The following is a 22,486-nucleotide window of genomic DNA, read 5'->3' as shown; positions in this document are numbered from 1 at the left end:
TTTTCATTAAATTCTGTGCCCCTTCTTCTCCAAACGTACCTCTGCTCATTCCGGCCAAAAAGTTAAATTTTAACCTCATCGGTCCACAGAACTTGTTTCCAAAATGCATCAGGCTTGTCTATATGTTCATTTGCAAAGTTCAAACGCTGATTTTTGTGGTGAGGACATAGAAGGGGTTTTCTTCTGATGACTCTTCCATGAAGACCATATTTGTACAAGTATCTCTTTATAGTGGAATAGTGTACCACAACTCCAGTGTCTGCCAGATCTTTCTGGAAGGATCGTGCAGTCAAACGTGGGTTTTGAATTGTTTTTCTCACAATCCTTCAAGCTGTTCTGTCTGATATTTTTCTTGGTCTTCCAGATCTTGCTTCAACTTCCACTGTTCCTGATGACTGCCATTTCTTAATTACATTCTGAACAGAGGATATTGACATCTGAAAACGCTTTGCTATCGTCTTATAGCCTTCTCCAGCTTTGTGAGCGTCAACTATTTTCCGTTTCAGTTTTCTAGATAACTGCTTAGAAGATCCCATGGTGCTGATTGTTGGGGCAAGGTCAGATGAGTCTGGGCATTTAAAACCTTTGAGATTGACATCACCTGGTCCTCCCAGACGATGACTGAGAACAATCCATGACACTGGCAGGTCTCAGCCTTGCAAAGGGGGCAGTGCATGCTATAAATTCTGCAGGGTGCCCAAACTTTTGCAGACGCCATTTTTTTGTTTTCTGTAATTTTGAAAGTGTCAATGATGGAAATAAAATCTAACTTTTGTTGACATATTATAAGAATGTTTAATCTGTAATTTGATGTCTTTTGGAGATTTTTCCATCTTTCCTTGGCTTCTTTATGCACATTAATACAAATTTTTACCTGGGGTGCCCAAACTTTCGATCTCCACTATATATATATATATATATATATATATATACACATATATACTTATTATAATACTATATAATAAATAGATAATATTTAAACGCAATTGATCAGGCAACTTTAAGGGACCATAGACGCAGTGGTCGGCCAAGAAAACTTAATGCAGCAGATGAAAGACACATCATGCTTACTTACTGCGGAAACCAGTAGCACCCAGGTACACGCATCTACTATCCGGAGAAGTGTGGGCAGAAGTGGTCTTCATCTGACATGGAAATAAGGCTAAACTATGCACGAAAACATAGGAACTGGTGCCCTAGACTGATGAGTCAAAATTTAAAATATTTGGCTGTAGCAGGAGGCAGTTTGTTCGCAGACGGGCTGGAGAACGATACAATATTGAGTGTCTGCAGGCAACATTGAAGCATGGTGGAGTTTCCTTACATGTTTGGGGCATTTCTGCAAATTGAGTTGGAGATTTGGTCAGGATCAATTGTGTCCTCAATGCTGATAAATACAGGCAGATACTTATCCATTAAGCCATACCATCAGGGAGGTATGTGCTTGGCCCGAAAATATATTCTACAGCAGGACAACAACCCCAAAAATACAGCAAATGTATCTGTATATACAGTATATATATATATATATATAGATATAGATATATTTATTTACTTTACTGTTCGCTATCTCTGCATGGAATCTCCCTATCTCCTGGTTCCAGAATATGTATGCGGAGGTGTACCTATTCTTTGGATGCATTTTTTCAGTATATGGGAGTATTTCCTAGTCTAGAATTATTTGCATCTGCCATTCTAGACCAATCTAAGGCCTTAGTAAACCTCTTTCTAAAACTGGTCCCATGACTTTTAGACTTTTACTCGGTTTTGGTTGCCTTGGTTTGGCAGGCTTTGCACTGCTTCAGTGGAACCCTCATACTCCTTGCATCAGGTACATTACAACCAACAGGCTAGTTGTTGCCCCCTCCATATGGGGGGACTTACTTACCTCTGTAGAGCTCAGGAAATGCCTTTTACCTTTCCCTTTCTTACTGGCTCCTCTACACTTTTTTTGTCTCTTTGCTGGGAACTCTGTGCTTTTTTTCCTAAGTCTGGTCCTTTCTTAGGACTGTCCACTGCACCTTGGGTCTTCCCAACACACTATCTTCTGTTCTTGCTTTGCTTTGCCAGTGGGATATTGGACAAACTTCTTCTGAAAGCATGGTCAACTCAGGTATGGGTCAGCCAATGTCCTTTAGACTGAGCAAACCCTACTGAGCTCCAGTAGATCCTAGCTCTCCATGAATTCAATACTGGAAACATCTCAACTTGTGTAAAAACAAGCCTGATTCTAGACTCAGTCCTGTATAAGGGCTTTTTCTTAGCCTAGACATGTTCCAGGCACTTCATTCCCACCCTACAATCTAAGAGCTAACCAACCCTGCATTTTGTGTAGGGGGTTTCAGTTTTGATTTTGTGTGTTCTCAATCTGGTTTCTGTTAGTTCATTTGAACCACCTCAGATATTTTGGCAGAGATTTTTCCATTCTCTAGCTTAACTTGTGTGATTGCCTTCTCATCACCATTGCTTCTGCTTGGCGAGTTTCAAGTTGGTGGTTTTTACTGGTAAGGAGTCCTTCTTGTTTTCATTAAAGACAAGTTGTTTGGAGTCTATGACCTCTTTTCTTCCTATGGTGTTTTCTTCTTTACTCACCTTGACCAGGACTTTGTTCCAACTTTTCTCTGTCCTGCTCCTATACATCCTTTGGATGTTTTCCTTCCATTGGTTGGAGGTGGTACGCGCTGTTTGAGCTTATCTCTCAACTGCTGCTCCTTTGATGCCAATATCAGGGGTAAGGTTCTATAAGTTCTGTCGAGCCCTTTACCCAATTTTTATGTGGGCCTATTAGTGCTTGTTGAGTTGCCTATTTCTCAGTTGGATTGCTTTTGGGCATTAATGACTAAAAATCCTGTTTCCTGTACTGTATGACTAAAAAAGTAGCACTTTAGAAATACAAGTCAAATCTGTTTTTGGTGTACAGTACAGACAACAGGTCCTTCTCCTCTGTTCTTTATCATTTCTCTATTTCTTCCTACAAAACTGAGGCTTGCTGAGATAGGAGGCGTTTATATGGGGGAATATCCCTGCAGCTCTTTTTAGCCTATGTGCAATCACCTGAAGGTAGCTGCATATGGCTCATGGTTAATAACTAAAGATCTTTTTCCTGTACTGTACTCCATTAAAATATGATTAACTGACCTGGAGCAAGTAGAGAGTTCTGATTTTACCTTGACAATTTTTGACGCAAAATTGTTAGTGCACTTGTCTCTAGACTATAGACATTATAGTGCCTTGAAAAAATATTCATACCCTTGAAATTTTCCCCATTTTGTCATGCTACAACCAAAAACGTAAATTGTATTGTATTGGGATTTTATGTGATAGACCAACACAAAATGGCACATAATTGTGAAGTGGAAGGAAAATAATAAATGATTCTGAATTTTTTTTTTTTCAAATAAATATCTGAAAAGTGTGGCGTGCATTTGCATTAAGCCCCCGAGTCGCTACTTTGTAAAACCACCTTTTGCTGCAATTACAGCTGCAAGTCTTTTTTGGTATGTCTCTACCAGCTTTGCACATCTAGAGAGGGAAATTTTTGCCCATTCTTCTTTGCAAAATAGCTCAAGCTCTGTCAGATTGGATGGGAAACATCTGTGAACAGCAATTTGCAAATCTTGCCACAGATTCTCAATTGGATTTAGGTCTGGACTTTGACTGGGCCATTCTAACACATGAATATGCTTTGATCTAAACCAATCCAATGTAGCTCTGGCTGTAAGTTTAGGATCGTTGTCCTGCTGGAAGGTGAACCTACACCCCAGTCTGTTGCAGACTCTAACAGGTTTTCTTCTAAGATTGCACTGTATTAGAAAATCATCCTCACAACATGATGCTGCCACTACCATGTTTAACAGTGGGGATGGTGTGTTCAGGGTGATGTGTAGTGTGTTTTCCGCCACACTTAGCGTTTTGCTTTTAGGCCAAAAAGTTCAATTTTGGTCTCATCTGACCAAAGCACCTTCTTACACATGTTTGCTGTGCATGGCTTCTCGCAAACTGCAAATGGGACTTCTTATGGCTTTCTTTCAACAATGGCTTTCTTCTTTCCACTCTTCCATAAAGGCCAGATTCGTGGAATGCATGACTAATAGTTGTCCTGTGGACAGAATCTTCCACCTGAGCTGTGGATCTCTGAAACTTCTGCAGAGTTACCATGGGCCTCTTGGCTTTTTCTCTGATTAATGCTCTCCATGTCCGGCCTGTCAGTTGAGGTGAACGGCCATGTCTTGGTAGGTTTGCAGTGGTGCCATACTCTTTCCATTTTCGGATGATGAATTGAACAGTGCTCCGTGAGATGTTCAAAGCTTGAAATACTTTTTATAACCTAGCCCCGCTTTAAACTTCTCCACAACTTTATCCCTGACCTATCTGGCGTGTTTCTTGGCCTTCATGATGCTGTTTGTTCTCTTACAAACCTCTGAGGGCTTTACAGAAGAGCTGTATTTATACTGAGATTAAATTGCACACAGGTTGACTCTATTTACTATTTTGTAGACTTCTGAAGGCAATTGGTTCCACTAGATCAGGGGTCTTCAAACTATGGCCCTCCAGTTGTTCAGGAACTACAATTACCATCATGCTTAGTCATGTCTGTGAATGTCAGAGCTTTACAATGTCTCATGGGATGTGTAGTTCCGCAACAGCTAGAGGGCCGTAGTTTTTAAGACCCCTGCACTAGATTTTAGTTAGGGGTATCGGAGTAAAGGGGGCTGAATACAAATGCACTCTACACTTTTCAGATATTTATTTGTATAGAAATTTTAAAACCATTTATCATTTTTCTTCCACTTCACAATTATGGGCCACTTTGTGTTGGTTCATCACATAAAATCCCAATAAAATACATTTACGTTTTGGTTGTAATATGACAAATTGTGGAAAGTTTCAAAGGGTATACTTTTTCAAGGCACTGTAATTTTGTGCATATTTGTAATAAGCAGGATATGCTTCAGTAGGATTATTGAAGCCACAAAATCATTTATACTGCCTGGAAAGAAATATTTTGAGAAGCAAAGGTCACCAATTGCAACCTTTAGCACATATTTTTCCACTAGAGATTTTTGATTGCTTGTCATAAGGAGAAAACCCCTCTACTCTTGTAGGTGTTAACCAATTTATTGGTTGCACAGTTTTGATTCTTTGAATACTAACAACTAAAAGTTCATATTTATATAGGGCATAGTAAATCTGTAGGGGATACATGAAGTCCATACATACAGTTTAGGAGTTCTTCAAAAGATTTACCTTTTAGCATTACACCTGAATGCTTAACAGTGACTCATAAAAGTTGTTGAAACTGTCAGATTAATCGGCACCAATTACTAAGATTTAGCAGTTTAAACATGTCATTGAAATTGATCCACTTTGATGCTCGGAAGAACTTTTCACAAATGTCAAAATGTGCAACATTGTCACTTCAAAGGTACCACGTATGTTCAGAACCTGAGTAATATGCTTGCTGGCTATATACATTTACCTGTTGACTTTTATGTCCACCAAAAAACTCTTATTGCACATGATGACATAATTTTGTAAGAATACAGCAAGTCTCACATTTGATCAGCATTATAACCTCAAAGCTCTAGAATGACTACCCCTCCCAGACTGTAATGTACATGTTTGGCTCGCTGAAATTTCTGAACAATGGCAGGCATCATAAGCCTCATTAATGACAATCTGAAATTACAATTGACCATTGAAGATGGAGAGAAATTATAAGTTGCCATACTTTGGATATATATTGCCAGTTTTAGATCAAGACTAATATAGGACAATTTCCAATTAACCTTTGTCTTCACTGTATTATATGCATTTGTTTAATAGGAATTATAAATTCATAAAAACAACTTTCATTTTTTTTTAGAGCAATCCAACTTTTTTTTTCTTTTTTATATGCAGAATCATTGCTACAAGTGGACAGAATAGAAGATGTAAGTGAAGCATTTGTTGATCTCTCTCTAACTGCACAAAGTGGGCAAAGAGTCACGTCAGGTAACAGGTAAGGTGTGGCTGAAACATGTTTGCCCATTTTCCCTAAAAATTAAACTAAATCTGCACATTATGACAAATTTCTCTCTACCCTAGTGTCCCCCCCTATTGTTACTCGGTCCACTGTATCTGCTATCTTCTCTCATTTTTTTTCCACATCCCGCAATTTATCTCTTTGGCCATCAGGCAGCTATTGATGATGTAACTCCTGCGTATGCATGCTAAAGTTACATCATCCCCATATTTCTGATGAAAAAAGTGACATCATCCCAATAGCCTACTGCATTCTGGGCATCTGCAGATGCTAAGAATAGGCTGGGAATGTACAGAGTACATGAGCTCTAGGCAGTGTACACAAAGAAAAATGTGATTGTTTTTTTCTTAAAATAATAAACATGGTATACCTACCTGCTCTATGCAATGGTATTGCACAGAGAGTCAGTTTACCTCCTTTTCTGGGGTCCCCTGCTGGCAGTGTTAGCTGCTCCTCTTCTATAGCAAGCTGTGTACTGTGGGGGCAGTAGTGCAGGCTGGGGAGAAAATTTGTCTTCTAGGAAGAAATTTACTCCAAGCATAATCCAAACACTACATAAAAATAGCTTGAAAACAACAAAGTTAATGTCCTGAAATGACCAAGTGAGAGTCCAGATCTTGATCTAAAAGAGAATTTATAAACGGATGTACAAATAGACTGTTCACTAGGGATGGGCAAACGGTTCGGCCTGAGCATGAGTTTGGGCTGAACATTGGCTGTTTGCCCGTTCGAAAAACACCCAAATTATTATTATTCGACCGTTTGTTGCATTGGAAGCCCTGATTGGCTGAAGCACTGTCAGAGCCATGATTGGAAAAAGTAATAAAGACTCTATCCAATCATGGCGTATTGCTCTTAGTCCCACCCCACACTATAAAAGTATTCTTTCAATAGCGACCATTTGTAGTGTGATTTCGATGTGGAGAGAGATAGAACAGGGTTTTGTTCAGTGTTACTAGAGAGTTAGTGTGCTATTCTGATCCTATTGTCAGAGTAGAATATTAGTTTAGTGTGAATTTAGTTATAGTTCATTGTGTGAGTGTAGTGCGACCATTCATTTTTACTTTAGTGTCACTTTAGTATGAATCTAGCGATAGTTTAGTCAGTGTGAGTGTAGTGCAACCATTCATTTTTACTTTAGTGTCAGTTTATTTTGTCAGGGCAGGCTTACTGCATTACACAACCCAATTCCAAAAAAGTTGGGAAACTGTACAAATTGTAAGTAAAAAAGGAATGCACTAATTTACAAATCTCATAAACTTATATTTTTTTCACAATATAATATAGATAACATATCAAATGTGGAAAGTGAGACATTTTGAAATGTCATGCCAAATATTGGCTCATTTTGGATTTCATGAGAGCTACACATTCCAAAAAAGTTGGGACAAGTAGCAATAAGAGGCTGGAATGTTAAATGTACATATAAGGAACAGCTGGAGTACCAATTTGCAACGTATTAGGTCAATTGGCAACATGATTGGGTATAAAAAGAGCCTCTCCGAGTGGCAGTGTCTCTCAGAAGTCAAGATGGGCAGAGGATCACCAATTCCCCCAATGCTGCGGTGAAAAATAGTGGAGCAATATCAGAAAGGAGTTTCTAAGAGAAAAATTGCAGTTTGAAGTTATCATCATCTACAGTGCATAATATCATCCAAAGATTCAGAGAATCTGGAACATTCTCTGTGCGTAAGGGTCAAGGCTGGAAAACAATACTGGATGCCTGTGTTTTTCGGGCCCTTAGATGGCACTGCATCACATACAGGAATGCAACTGTAATGGAAATCACAACATGGGCTCAGGAATACTTCCAGAAAATATTGTTGGTGAACACAATCCACCATGCCATTCGCCGTTGCTGGCTAAAACTCTATAGGCCAAAAAAGAAGCCATGGCTAAACATGATCCAGAAGCGCAGGCGTTTTCTCTGGGCCAAGGCTCATTTAAAATGGACTGTGGCAAAGTGGAAAACTGTTCTGTGGTCAGACGAATCAAAATTTGAAGTTCTTTTTGGAAAACTGGGACGCCATGTCACCCAGACTAAAGAGGACAGGGACAACCCTGTTATCAGCGCTCAGTTCGAAAGCCTGCATCTCTGATGGTATGGGGTTGCATGAATGCGTGTGGCATGGGCAGCTTACACATCTGGATAGGCACCATCAATGCTGAAAGGTATATCCAAGTTCTAGAACAACATATGCTCCAATCCAGACATCGTCTCTTTCAGGGAAGTAATTTTCCAACATGACAATGCCAGACCACATACTGCATCAATTACAACATCATGGCTGCGTAGAAGAAGGATCCGGGCACTGAAATGGCCAGCCTGCAGTCCAGATCTTTCACCCAGTCCCATAGAAAACATTTGGCGCATCATAAAGAGGAAGATGCGACAAAGAAGACCTAAGAAAGTTGAGCAACTAGAAGCCTGTATTAGACAAGAATGGGACAACATTCCTATTCCTAAACTTGAGCAACTTGGCTCCTCAGTCCCCAGATGTTTGCAGACTGTTAAGAAAGAAGAGGGGATGCCACACAGTGGTAAACATGGCCTTGTCCCACCTTTTCTGAGATGTGTTGATGCCATGAAATTTAAAATCAACTTATTTTTCCCTTAAAATGATACATTTTCTCAGTTTAAACATTTGATATGTCAACTATGTTGTATTCTGAAAATAATATTGAAATTTGAAACTTCCACATCATTGTATTCTGTTTTTATTCACAATGTGTACAGTGTCCCAACTTTTTTGGAATTGGGCTTGTAGTTAAGTGCTTTATAAGCCTTTTACCACAGTATACTTCAGTACGTTAGTGCACGCTTAACGCAGTATATTTCTGTGCGTTACATGCCGTTTAACACAGTACATTTCTTTGCATTGCTGCATGTTTAATGCAGTATAATTTTGTGCATTATTGCACATTTAACGCAGTACAATTCAGTGCGTTACTGCACGTTTAACGCAATATATTTCAGTGCGTTATGTGCCGTTTAACGCAGTATATTCTATGCATTGGTGCACGTTTAACTCAGTATATTTCAGTGCGTTATGTGCTGTTTAATGCAGTAAATTTCTGTGCGTTAGTGCATGTTTAATGCAGTATATTTCTGTGCGTTAGTGCACATTTAACGCAGTATATTTTAGTGCATTACTACACGTTTAACGCAGTATATTTCTGTGCGTTAGTGCACGTTTAATGCAGTATATTTTTATGCGTTAGTGCAGTTTTACTGCAGTATATTGTGTCATTGTGTCAGTGGAGTGTGTCTGTTTAGTGAGTGCTCAGGTTAAAGTGCACCAAACACCACTTTTAATTGATTAAAGTGCATCAATGTACACATTTCCACATCTTTATTACATTTTGTTAATAAGCACCTTCCCATCATGTCTGGGAGTTCAACAAGGAGAGGTAGAGGTTCCCATGGCACTGTGAGGGGGCCAGCAGTGTATGTGTCCACAGACAAAGGGGGACGTGGTCAGTCCTCAAGCAGGGCATCATTTCCTCTATTTAGTGATGCTGCCCATGCTATCCAGCCACAGCATTACACAGGCTTACTAAACCATCCTCATCCTCTGTCACCCAAGCAGAGACTAGTGCATAGTCCTCTGCAGCTGCCAGACTGGCTAAATCTGCCTCCTTGTCTACAGCTATTCCTGCCATAAGCCCAGCATCAGGCATGGAGGAGTCAGCTGAGTTATTTGAACACAGTGTCAGCCACTTGCTCCTTGACGATGCACAGCCATTACTTGATTCAGATGTTGATTCTGAGGTTGAAGAAGGTAGGAACATGAGCCTACAGAGAGGGTAGAACACTGGTACACAAGTTGCCAGTCATGTTCTCCCAGTCGCAACATTTTGCCAAGTTGTCTACAGTGGTAATGAGGATAGATGTGATGATAATGATGAGGTCACTGACGCAACTTTGGTGTCGGATAGAGCAGAGGAGGAACGTGAGGGTGAGGCACAACCCGAACGAGGCAGTCATCATGGAAGAGTAAAGAGCAGCCACCCTAATTCCATCACATTGTGGAGCTGTTATCTCCCAGCACCCTTCCCACAGCTCAGCTGTCTGGGCCTTCATTAGCACATGTGCAGCCGATCACACTGTTGCAATTTGCAAACGTTGTCTCAAGCACATTAGGTGTGATAAAAACACCAGCCATTTGGGTACCACATGCTTGGCAAGGGAATTTACCTCCCACCACTCAGCCCCTTGGCAAGAGCACCTGAAAGCCACACAAAAGGGATGCAATTCTGTTCCTCCTCCTGACTCACCTCAATCTACCCCCGCTAAACCTCATGACCTCTCAGCAGCCTCCACTGACAGGGATGATGATATAGTGCAGGGTGTCCCAGGTCCTTGCAGCACATCTGCCAGGAGCACACCAGCTGTAGACTATAGTCAGCAAATTTCTCTGCCCCATCTGCTGCAGTGGAAAAAAAAATACAGTCACTGCCCCCCACATGCCCAGCGTCTAAATGCAAGCTTGTCAAAGCTGCTGGCTTTACAACTTCTTCCGTTTGGTGGATTCTGCCCCCTTCTGTGAATTTACAGAATGTGCTGTACCACAAAGGCAGGTTCGTAGTCAGTATTTCTTTTCACATAAGGCCATTCCAGCTCTGTACCACCATGTGGAAGGCAACATTGTGGCATCGTTGGGCAAGGCAGTCAGCAGCACAGTCCACGTGCTGCTGACACGTGGTCCAGCAAGCATAGTCAGTGGCGCTACATTTAGTTCACAGCACACTGGGTAGCTCTGCTTTTAATTCAGAAGGATGCAGGACAAGGCTCAGTGCTGCATATTGTTGTGCTGCCATGTCTCCATACAGCTAGTGGTGATGATGCAAGATTTTTCAGCTCTACCCCCTCCTCCTCCTCCATGTCCTCCTCTGCTGAATTGTCCTACGAACCAAAAGTACCCCCTAAGCGTTCAAGGGGCTTTTCAATGGGTCAGTCAAAAAGTTGCCATGCAGTGCTTCAGTTGGTGTGTCTAGGCGACAGGAACCACACCGGAGCAGCAATTCTTGCAGCTCTGCAGGGGCAGGCCAAGGTGGTTCACGTTACGCCAGCTGGAACCAGGAAAGGTGGTGTGTGATAATTGCACAAACCTCCTGTCTGCCCTTAAACAGGGAAAGTTGAAAAGTGCCATGCCTGTAACACGTCCTCAATTTGGTGGTGAAGCATTTCCTAAATAGGTACCCAGAGTTAGAAGATCTGCTAAAGCAGGCCATTTCAGTCGGTCATACACAGCCACCGTTCGGTTGGCTGAAATTCATTGGGAATTGCATCTACCCATAAACCCACTTGATTTGTGACATGCCCACCAGGTGGAAATTGACTTTGGCAATGCTGCAGTGGCTGCACATGCAGCAGAGGGCCGTCAACGAGTACCTGTGTGAGGATGGCACAACGACAGCCTCAGGCTGACTCAGCTTTTTTTCCCCATGCCATTAGCTGCTGATGAAGGATGCATGCACTGTACTGTCACTATTTGAGGAGGCCACAAGGATGATGAGCAGTGACAATGCATGCATCAGTGGTAAAGTGAATGTGGGTGCACTGACAAATCATAAACAAAAACGTGAAGCTGCTAGCAAAGATCCAGATACCTGATCTGGAAAAAAATATTGAAATAAGGGTGGTCTGGTGCGCTAAACAATTGGGTGCCAAAATAACATATGTGATTTAAATAAATCAATATAGTGACAACCAATAAATGAGGTATGTGATCAAATACACCAATTATGAATGTGAGAAAAGAAGAAATCCCTAAAAGGGTATAAATCAACAAATGAAGTCCACAGTGTAATATCCGTGCTTCAAATATAAATAAAAGTCCATGTGATGTTTTCCAATGGTGACAATCCAAAGATGAAGGAAAAAATTCAGTGCTCAGTGACACACTTAAGTCCCACCACCTTCAGGATTGAGGACACTTTAAAGAGGAGTTTATCTAATGCTTTTCCTGACTCTGGTAGGTTACAGTGTCGTGGAAAACTTAGTTTTGAGGCTTCTGTTGGTCAAAAGAGCGGTGGAGAAGGGGCCCGCCTAATGGCGCTTTTTCACTGCATGTACTGGCTCGGCCCGACTCGGCACTGCATGGCTCGACTAGGTTCAGTTTGCTTTTCCACTGCATGGTACCAGTCGGCACGTCTCGGCACTGCATGGCTCGACTCGGCTCGGTTTGCTTTTCCTCTAAAGTAGTAAGTGGGTGGGATCACAACGTAGTTGCGCCGCCTCTACTGCCGTGACATCATCTTTCTCTCTAATTGATTCTCTCTGACCAATCAGTGGCTAGTAGTGAGGACCAATCAAGAGGCTGTATGCGAAGGATTGTGGGATATCTGTTACACGTCCCATTTGGTATCAGTACGGTACGCTTGGAACCCCAACCGAGGTGGTACTGTTTAAGCGAGCAGTACCGAGCCGTACCATGTAGGGGAAAAGCCCCGCAGTACCAAACCGTACCGAACTGTTCAAAGACGTACCATGCAGTGAAAAAGCGCAAAAGCGAGCAATACCAAGCCGTACCATGCAGTGGAAAAGCGCCATATGTGATGCTTTTCATAATTTTTTTAGTCCTCCCCGCCCAGGGCTCCAAGCAGCCACAAAGAGTTACCAAATTTGCAAAGCTTGAAGCATAATTAGAACCCATTGCTGTCCTGATTTTTTTGAAGTACGGTATTTGATTAAGAACCACAAGTAAATGTAATTTAATGTAAAATTCCTCTAATCAATGATAAAGCAGACCTGTTTGAAATTTATGTTGGGGTTATTATAGAGCTTTGATGCCAATGTTGTGAGCTATAGCCATATAAAGAGGACAAACGTCTGGTGACAAACAGATATAACGCGGATCTCATGGATGTTATCATTACTACTGTTCTTGCACTATCAGGAATAGTGTGTGTATATGCAGTACTCTGTTAGTTAGCTCCTGGTAGTTGTCTGTGCTCATGCCCACCCCTGCTCCTTGTTTACAGTATTTTTCACTAACAAATACACTGAAGATTAGCCTTGAGAAAGAGAAATTAGCCATGAAAAACGTTGCCCAAACAACCACATGACAGTCACTTAGAAGTGGCTGCAACTTTAACTCCTTGTGACTGCTGAATACTGCACTGTGAACAACTGTATGAACGGGTCTGAGGGGGCCATTCCCAAGACCCTTGAGAGATTCACCCCAGCCACTGGCCATGGCTTGTCACATTCTTTACCTGCTTTATTAAATATTTTTACACTATTGGTGCGCTCTCTGCTTTTTACTGTTTTATTGTGTTTGGCGGGATCTTCCAGGCTGAGCCTGTTTCAGAGCTGCAAGATAGTTGTGGGATTCTCCTGGATTGTATGGCTAACTTCTACCAATATCTTCTGTGTGGATGTCTTTTTGTCCTCAGGTCCACAAATTTTCCTGACCACTTTAGAGTTTTAGGTTTTTCTGCCTAACTTTTAACTCTACACAGTGGTCAAAGCGGCATCTCAGGCAACAGGTAAGGTGTTATTGAGCCATATTTGCCATTTTTCTTCTCCATTATCTACCAAAAGTACCAGTTTTGAGTAGACTGTCATTTAAAGAGGAATTTTACCCTTATACAAATTACAAAAAGATATCTTCAAAAATGTTTAGTAATTGCAATCTACAAATAGATACTCATACATAATTACAGTCTTTTTGTTCTTTGCATACCTTATTTTTCTTTCCCTCCCTCTTTTTCTCATAGTGAACATTTTTACCAAGGGCAGATAAATTATTTCCCTTTACTTCCTGGGTTTGCTTCCTGAAACCAGGAAGTGGAATACTTCCTATCAGCATGCAGAGCTGTATGCTGATGTAATTTTTAGTCAAAGTGGGGGAAAGGTCTGCTTTAAGGGAAAGCACTAAATTAGTATCAAACATAGCTGTAGTTTAGCCTAGAATCTGTTCTAAGCCAGCCACACATGGATTGAAAATCAGGAAGTTCAGCAGGGACCAGCTGAATTTCAATCCATGGGTATGGGCCCCTGGTTGTACACAAGTCAATCTATTAATCAACTTCTGTGCAACCAGCCAGTTGGGTTTTTCACAAACGATTAGTACTGCCTGTTATACTTGGCGGTGGAAGAAAAAAAATTGTAAAATCTATGGCTTGCCTTATTGTAATGGTAATGTACTCTTTCTGTTCTAACTGGGTTTTCTGGACTCCAGCAATTTATTGGTCTTGATCCAACAATGTTTAGACGTAGGAATATATTTAGTCATCCATGAGTCAGATGTGTATTTAATTATTAGGTACCTTGTGACAAAGGTTTATCTTTTATTGACATCTCACTTAGTAAAACTCTAAAGAAACTTTGATGGGACATCAAGAGAGGAACAGAGTGCAATGAATCGACACTATACTTTCCCATCTATAATGCTTAGTTGTCTAAAACTGTCTATAAGAATGTGCCTTCACTATATGTTCCTCCCCTTTTATACGTATATCTAATTTGTGTTTTTCAATTCCCTCCCCGGGACTCATCAGCCAACCATCCCACAAGTTAACTTGTTATTATACTTTTTGTATAATGTTTAGTTGTCGTTTTATATCTAGTTTTTGCGCTATTGTACTTGTTAGTTATGTCATCCTCTTCTGTCCCCAAAACAATCAGAGAAAGTTTGTAATGGTTGATTCTAGTTTTTACTGAATTAAATTAGTTAAAATAACAATTGCATGCCCAATATTATACTACACGTAAGAAGGGGTTAATTATTTACTTTTTCCAATCTGCATAACACAGCTGAAGACTGGCTGTTAAATCTTATGCAAATAAATGGTTTTCTTGCAGTTTTTACACTGGTTAGAAAGAATCCTAAAATGTGGACTGGCATGGTGGGATTGATTTTACTAAAGAATATATTTACTTTGAAAAGTGAATTTTTACTTAGGATTGTGAATGAGGTGAAGCTGACACATCACACTTAAAGTGCATGAGAATAGAACTTTTAAAGAACAAAGGCTTGTCGAGATTGTAAAGAGAGGGTGCTTGGCAGATGACCAGCTGAAGATCTTCGCTTTGGCAGTGTAGGTGATGGATACACATAGTAAATTATGGCAATATTACCAGATGTGCCTACAGTTATTAGATCATTTTAAAATTGGAAGAGAAACATTAATGAAGAAAATAGCAACATTCAGGTAATAAGTCATGATATAGATAGCCTATGAACCCAGCCATAATCTACAGCTGATGAAAGTGTGGTAAGCATTGTAATAGTTGATACATAGAACAGTTTGTGCCAAGATGTCACCGTCGCTTATGTCAACCATACATCACTCCCTATTTTCTAAATCTTCTCAATGCTCATTCCTTAAGCCATGACAGTGAGCAAGGATATATAGCTCACAAAATACAGGCAGTGCAGTCTTTTTTTTTATCAACACAGTACTGCTTTTATTACAGAAATAAAGATTTTAACTCTGGTTGCTTGTCAAGTAGAAAAAGACTTTGTTTATTCATTGGAAATAATTTATTTCTATGTATATCAGTTATTCTATAAAAACAAAAAATTTCATGAATATCTTTCTAAAAGGTGCCTATAGTCGAACCCCACAGGCATTAAATAATTTGCAGTCGCCTGAGCCTCACAACTGATAATGCCCTAGTTAAACATTCCCACAATCAGTTCCTTTAAAGATGAACTCCAGCCTCAAGCCCCGTACACATGCGTCGATAATTGGCCGTGAATTTTCGGCCAACGTCCGATCGGCCGATTTTTGGCTTGTTAGTATGATGCTTCCGACAACCGACTCCGACTTTTCGGCCGAAAAAAATCTGGTGTGCAGGCTATAAAATTTTTGTTGGCCGTCAACACAACGGCCAATTTTCCGTCAGTCAGTACAGATTTCGGCAGACAAAAATCTGATGAGCAAGACTGGGCATGCTCAGAGAAGAAAAAAACACACGGAAAGTAAACCAGCACATGACATCACTTCAGAAGCAGATTTTTGTTGGCCGAGAAAATTTGTGTGCAGTCTAGGCACATTCCAACCAACAAAACACCACTCTGGACAAAAGTCGGACGATCTGTCGGCCGATAATCGTTGCGTGTGTACGAGGCATAACTTTCAGTCTTGCACAGCTGTACAGGCTCCCTCTTCAGTAGTGAAAATGCACACTGTGAGTTTCTAAGGCCTCGTTTACATGGGGAGATTTCATTTGTGCCCTCTGCAGGGCCTTGTGTTACTGACATGAGGATGCACGTAGCCGATGCACAGGTGCTACATGCATCCCCGTGCTGGCAGTCCCACAGATCATCCATGCAGGTGCACGGTCCTGAATGTATCCAGGGTGAGTTGGGGGACATGCACCTGCACTCACACGGATTTCATATTGGGAGCAGTGACTGTGACCTTGGAGCAGCTCTGTTCCAATTGACAGCAAAGGGACTGCTGGCATTGGGATGCACGCATCAAAAGAGGCTCTTCCTTCCTTCCAAGTTCCCCCATAGCAGGTGGCTTGCTATTGGGGCACTTGTGCTGGCTCAATCGCAAGATGGGCTGTGTGCATCCATAGACACACATTGTGGCTTCACCCTGCCCCCCACTCCCATCTCACAGGACTTCATTAACAGCAGTGGGAGCCAGTGGATCCCGCTGCTCTCAGTAAAGCTCAAGAATGCAGGAAGAGAGGAGAGTGGGTCTGCCAGTGGGGACAGCTGGATCGAGAGTGGTTTAGGTAGATGTTTAGTGGCAGGGGGTAGGCACAGGACACATGAAGGATTTTTACCTTAATGGAGAGAACGCATTACGGTAGAACACCTTTTTGCCTTTAGAGCCACTTTAACTGATCTTAATAAAAATAAGATAATGCAAAATGGCAGCAAAAGGATAAATCACTAAATTCCAATTTCTTCAGTCATTACTTAGCCCTCGTCCACATTGAAACGATTTGTCATGCGATTTGACAGGTCAAATCGCATGATAAGTCACAGCCTATTGCCAGAGATGGCACCTTTCTAATCGGTGCAACACCAACTTTGCGGCACATCACCGATTTGCAAAAATAGTTCCTGCACTACTTTTGCTGATTTTGGGTGGGACTTCAAAAGACATCTGGGCATGAAGCCACACAGATGTCTTTCAAGTCGCACCAGAAGTCGCGACTTTGAAATCGTGCGAGTTTAGATGAAGTTGCATGATTTCAAAGCCATGTTCAGTGTGAACGAGGGCTTAAAGTGATCTGCATGCAAATTTATTCTGCCTAGAAAGTCCCACTCCTCCAGGCTGACACCCACCAGTCAAGGCATTTTGATATTTGCATAATTCTTCCTAAAAGCCAGCTCACTACCTGCATTGGGGCTAAGGACTTTGAGAGGAGTACTGGGGCAGAGAAACTGTGAACAGCCATCTTCTAGTCCCTCCCACTTGCCATGATCTACCTGCATTCCATAGAGCATCACAAAAACATAATAATTACATCACTGGGTTTAAAATGAGTTATGTCATGAAAACAGAATTGTTTTGATTAAAATGTAATTTGCATGTTGATTGGGGCGCCAGGGAAGACCCAAGAAAAGCAACCTATACACAGATTAAACTTCAGCTTAAACTGTCTTCCTTTTGGCTTGTATTGTGGTTGTGATGCTGCAATTGTACAGGAAGAAAACTTTAGGCGTTGATGTACACTAGCCAACATTTACTGCAGCTGCGGGAAAATGCAAAATCGCAGCAAAAACATGCTGTCTTTTGCGCTTTCCCGCAGTCGATGGTCAAAACGTTCCAGGAGAGGGAGGTGGAAGCTCACCTAAACATGGCAGCTCCTAAACTCTGCTAAAAGCCTATGTGTACATTGACACATAAGCTTTTATAGAGTTTAATTTAGGAGGGTTGGCAGAAAAATGCCTTAAAGCCTTTTATGTACACTACAGCTGCTAAACTGAAGTTGGAGTAGTTGGGCATTTTTCTTAGCAGCCCCTGAACTCTACTCCGTTATCTTATGTGTACATGTACACTTAGTCGTTTATAGTAGTTTAGAGGAAGTTCAGGTTGCAAGCATTTTTTAGAAAGGAAAGATTAATTCAGGACTGTAGTTTACTGGCATTTTGAACGCCAAATGCTTGCAACCGCGCGTTTGAGTTTATAAGGGTTTTAAGGCCTCTTGCACACTGCAGCTTGAAAAAGCTTAGTACTTTTTTTTTTTTTTTTTTTAGCTAATATACAGCCCATTAATTGCAATGTACCTATGCACACAGGTACGTAAACGAGCGCCGTGCATTCTTCAGTAAAACAAAATAGAAAAATCTGCATTTTTGGTCAGTAATTTATGCCTTATGCACGCAAATACACGCAATTGCACACACATGTGTGCAAATGGCCATTACCATATTGTGTAGAACAAGAATGCGAAAAAAAGCAAACACATTAGCTCAAAAATGCGCAAATACATACAAAAAAATAAGCCTGAAAAAGTAGATGCTCAAACAGGAGTGTGCAAGAGGCCCTAAGGGGAAAATATTTGATAATAATTTTTGAACACATAAAAATGTTGAAATAACACAAATTGTACCACATGCTGTCACCTGCATCAATGGATGAGTCCAGTAGCGATAAACTCAGGTCCTCTCACGCAATTTTCTAGGTGTTGAGAGCCTCAGCAACATCAGGAGCATTTCCTCACACGTGCTCATGATGGGATCCATAGTGAAAACACAAAAAATACGACAGCAATCTACAAGCACACTGCTGCTGTCTCTCTCGTCTCTCACAGAATGGCTGAAATAGTTAACCACTTGCCGACCACCCAATGCAGAATTACTGTGGCAGGGCTGCTCGGCTGCGCATAATCACATAGATCTATGTACTGTAATTATGTGCACACGCTTTTGAATTAGACACAGGGGGAGGAGCGGGCTCGATTGCCGCCGGCCTCCCGCAATCTTCGACAAAACTGACAGGAGAGCCGTCTGGAATGTAAACAATGTCAGACGGCTCTCCTGTCAAAGAGGCAGGGAAAGATCATGTGATTCAGCTAAGCTGAATCACCGATCTCTCTGTGCCTCTGTTCAATCCATCCCCCCAAAGTTAGTAAGCACATCTAAGGAACACATTTAACTCCTTGATCACCCCCAGTGTTAACCCCTTCCCTGCTAGTGTCATTTATACAGTAACAGTGCATATTATTTAGCACTGATGACTGCATTAATGTCACTGGTCCCCAAAAAGTGTCTCTTAATGTCAGATTTGTCCACCGCAATGTCGCAGTCCCGATAAAAATCGCTGATCGCCGCCATTACTAATGAAAGAAAATAAAAAGTCCATAAATCTATCCCGTAGTTTGTAAACACTATAATTTTTGCGCAAACCATATATTATATGCTTTTTGGGATTTTTTTTATCAAAAATTTGTAGCTGAATACAAATTGGCCTTAACTGAAAAAAAAATTGGATTTTTTAAATTCTTTTATTGGGAATGTTTTATAGCAGGAAGTAGAAAATATTGGTGTTTTTTCAAAATTGTCGTTCTTTTTTTGTTTATAGCGCAAAAACAAAAACTGCAGAGGTGATCAAATACCAGCAAAATAAAGCTCTATTTGTGGGAAAAAAAGACGTAGATTTGATTTGAGTATGCCATCGCACGACTGCGCAATTTTCAGTTAAAGTAACGCAACGCCGAATCGCAAAAAATGGCCTGGTCATTAAGGGGGTAAAACCTTCCGGGGCTGAAGTGGTTAATAATTTAGTTGTTTTTCATGCATTGTGGGCATTTGGAAGGGCCTCCTGAGGTTATCTTTAAAAAACGCTTCTAACCTTAAACGCTCATACCCGCTGTTAAACTTGCATAAACGCGGTATGTAATAACTGTAAAACTGATGTTTTTCACCATCAGTTTCCAGCGTTTAAAAAAGGTTTTCAACCGCCCTGTGTACATGAGCCCTAAATTCTCATAGCAACACATGATAGGCTAGTAATCATAATTCAGTTGGAGTGACTGGGTTATTTCTGCTCGCATGTCTTGAAATCACAGCAGTCACTTTTGCTGTTCAGGCCTCAGATGTGCTCCTTGATTCCTATTATTTTGCTGTGCAGCAGATGACAGTGTTTTACAGCACTATACTTTACCTATATTATAACTCCTATTATGGTACAAGAATGCCTTCAATTATATGTGTATATGACACTCTCTGGCATTTTGTGTGCTAGGCCTGCCCGATTTTTAATTAAACGCCATAGTAAACAACTAGCAGTGAAGTATTTTATTAAATTCTTGTTTTAGACAGATTGAGGCATAGTCTTCTAAAACCTGGGCATGTCTCATGAAATTCAGGCTGTCGTCTTTGTGAATTCACTATAGTTTGTTAGGTTATACAGATAGAAAAATGCATTTCAGAGCTTGCATGGTCTACACCCAAGAAGCAGAGAGCAATTAGGAGACTGCAACACCATGCAATAAAATAGAATTACAAGGAACAAAAAGTTTATATTAGAATGTAATGCACTCAAAGAGGATACGAAATCAATGGCAATTCTCCAAAGCTTCACCTCCTATCGTTCACCAAGCATCCGGGTGCCGGCTCCTGTAGCCTGTCTCTGCTCCAGCATAGGAACATAAGAAGATGAAAGTCGCATACATCATTAACTTGTCTTGATACTTTATTCTGTTGGTAATAAAGCGGCTGCATACATATTGTCTCCACTAGAAGAAACCACACTCTCTAAATGAGTTTCACCCCAATGGGCTTGTTGACAGGGATAGAGTAGAAGCTTTTACCTACTCTATCTTTGTGAACAAGCCCATTGAGGTGAAATGCGTTTAAGGAGTGTGGTTTCTTCTCACATTGAAAGAGGAGTTACTACAAAGCTACATATAAGGTAACATTTTATATACACTATATTACCAAAAGTATCCAGACGGCTGCCTTTACACACATATGAACTTTATTGGCATCCCAGTCAGTCTGTAGGGTTCAATATTGAGTTGGCTCACCCTTTGCAGCTATAACAGCTTCAACTCTTCTGGAAAGGCTGTCCACAAGGTTTAGGGGTCTGTTTTTGGGAATGTTTAACCATTCTTCCAGAAGCAAATTTATGAGGTCAGGCACTGATGTTGGAGAGAAGGCCTGGCTTGCAGTCTCCACTCTAATTCATACCAAAGGTGCTCTATCAGTTTAAGGTCAGGACTCTGTGCAGGCCAGTGAAGTACCTCCACTCCAAACTCACTCATCCATGTCTTTATGGACCTTGCTTTGTGCACTGGTCCATATCATTTGGTGAAGGGGGGATTATGGTGTGGGGATGATTTTCAGGGGTTGTGCTTGGCTCTTTAGTTTCAGCGAAGGGAACTCTTAAGGCGTCAGCATACCAAAACATTTTTGACAATTTCATGCTCCCAACTTTGTGGGAACAGTTTGGGGATGGCCCCTTTCTGTTCCAACATGACTGCGCACCTGTGCACAAAGCAAGTCCCATTAAGACATGGATGAGTGAGTTTGGGGTGGAGGAACTTGACTGGCCTGCACAGTCCTGACCTCAACATAATAGAACACCTTTGGGATGAATTAGAGCCCCAAGACCTTCTTATCCAACATCAGTGCCTAACCTAACAAACACACTTCTGGAAGAATAGTCAAACATTACCATAGATACACTCCTAAACCTTGTGGACAGCCTTCCCAGAAGAGTTAAAGCTGTTATAGCTGCAAAGGGTGGGCCAACTCTATATTGAACCCTTTGGACTAAGACGGGAATGCCATTAAAGTGGAGTTCCGGCCTCGGGGGTGAAATTTAGCTAAAAATACCCCCGGGACAGTCAGGGCTAGTACATTCCATAATGAATAGCCTCTGTACTGTCCCGGGTTGCACTTACCTTTTAGAAATACTTACCTTGAAAATTTCAGATGTGGGCAGCTGAAGCCAGCGCGTCCTCTTCTGCGTCCTCTTCTCCCAGAATGCGCCTTCACCGGCCCCGCTCGTCACTTCCGATGCGGGCGCGTCATCCCTCCACAGCTTCTGGGCATGCCCAGAAGCTGTTTAGCAGGAAATGAGGCGCCCGCACCGGATGTGACGAGCGGGGCCGGTGCAGGCGCATTAATTCCTGGGAGCGATGACGTTCAGCTCCCAGGAATCAATGCAAGGAGGAAGTGACGGCGTGGGCCGCGGCCGCAGAGGGAGGAAGTGGAAGAAAGGTGAGTATATTTTCTTCAATAACAAGGTAAGTAAACAAAAAAAAATTGTAACTATCCATTTGTTTTTCAGGTGACCATAAGCAAGCGGATTTTGAGGCTGGAACTCCTCTTTAAAGTTTATTTGCATGTATGGCCAGGCATTCCAATACTTTTGGTAATATAGTGTACATTTTAAATGAGTATTAAATTATTTTTATACATTTATGCATTTGAAACTGTAGAAGTTTCAGTCAGTGTAATATCTGGAGTGAGAGTAAAGAGGAGACCCCGACATCGGAGAAGAGAGTTATCCTGCTCATGGACTCACTATCAC

The 22,486-nt window shown here is 41.3% G+C and overlaps 1 protein-coding gene across 2 annotated transcripts in view; it reads left to right on the top strand.

The window, feature by feature from the left end:
- WDPCP (WD repeat containing planar cell polarity effector) overlaps nucleotides 1–22,486 on the top strand; it is a gene marked incomplete at its 3' end in the record, with an annotated part of 645,662 nt that overhangs the window by 534,610 nt on the left and 88,566 nt on the right. For both annotated transcript variants that reach the window (XM_082249143.1, XM_082249144.1), the window contains exon 15: nucleotides 5,902–6,001. In XM_082249143.1, coding sequence (XP_082105269.1) covers nucleotides 5,902–6,001 — 100 coding nt within the window. The remainder of the gene's footprint in view (nucleotides 1–5,901; nucleotides 6,002–22,486) is intronic.

The sequence above is a fragment of the Pelophylax lessonae genome, assembly GCF_965119305.1.
Source record: "Pelophylax lessonae genome assembly, chromosome: 3".
Classification (NCBI taxonomy): Eukaryota; Metazoa; Chordata; class Amphibia; order Anura; family Ranidae; genus Pelophylax; species Pelophylax lessonae.
Note: the sequence above shows the minus strand (reverse complement) of the source record. Positions and strands in the feature narration are given on the sequence as shown.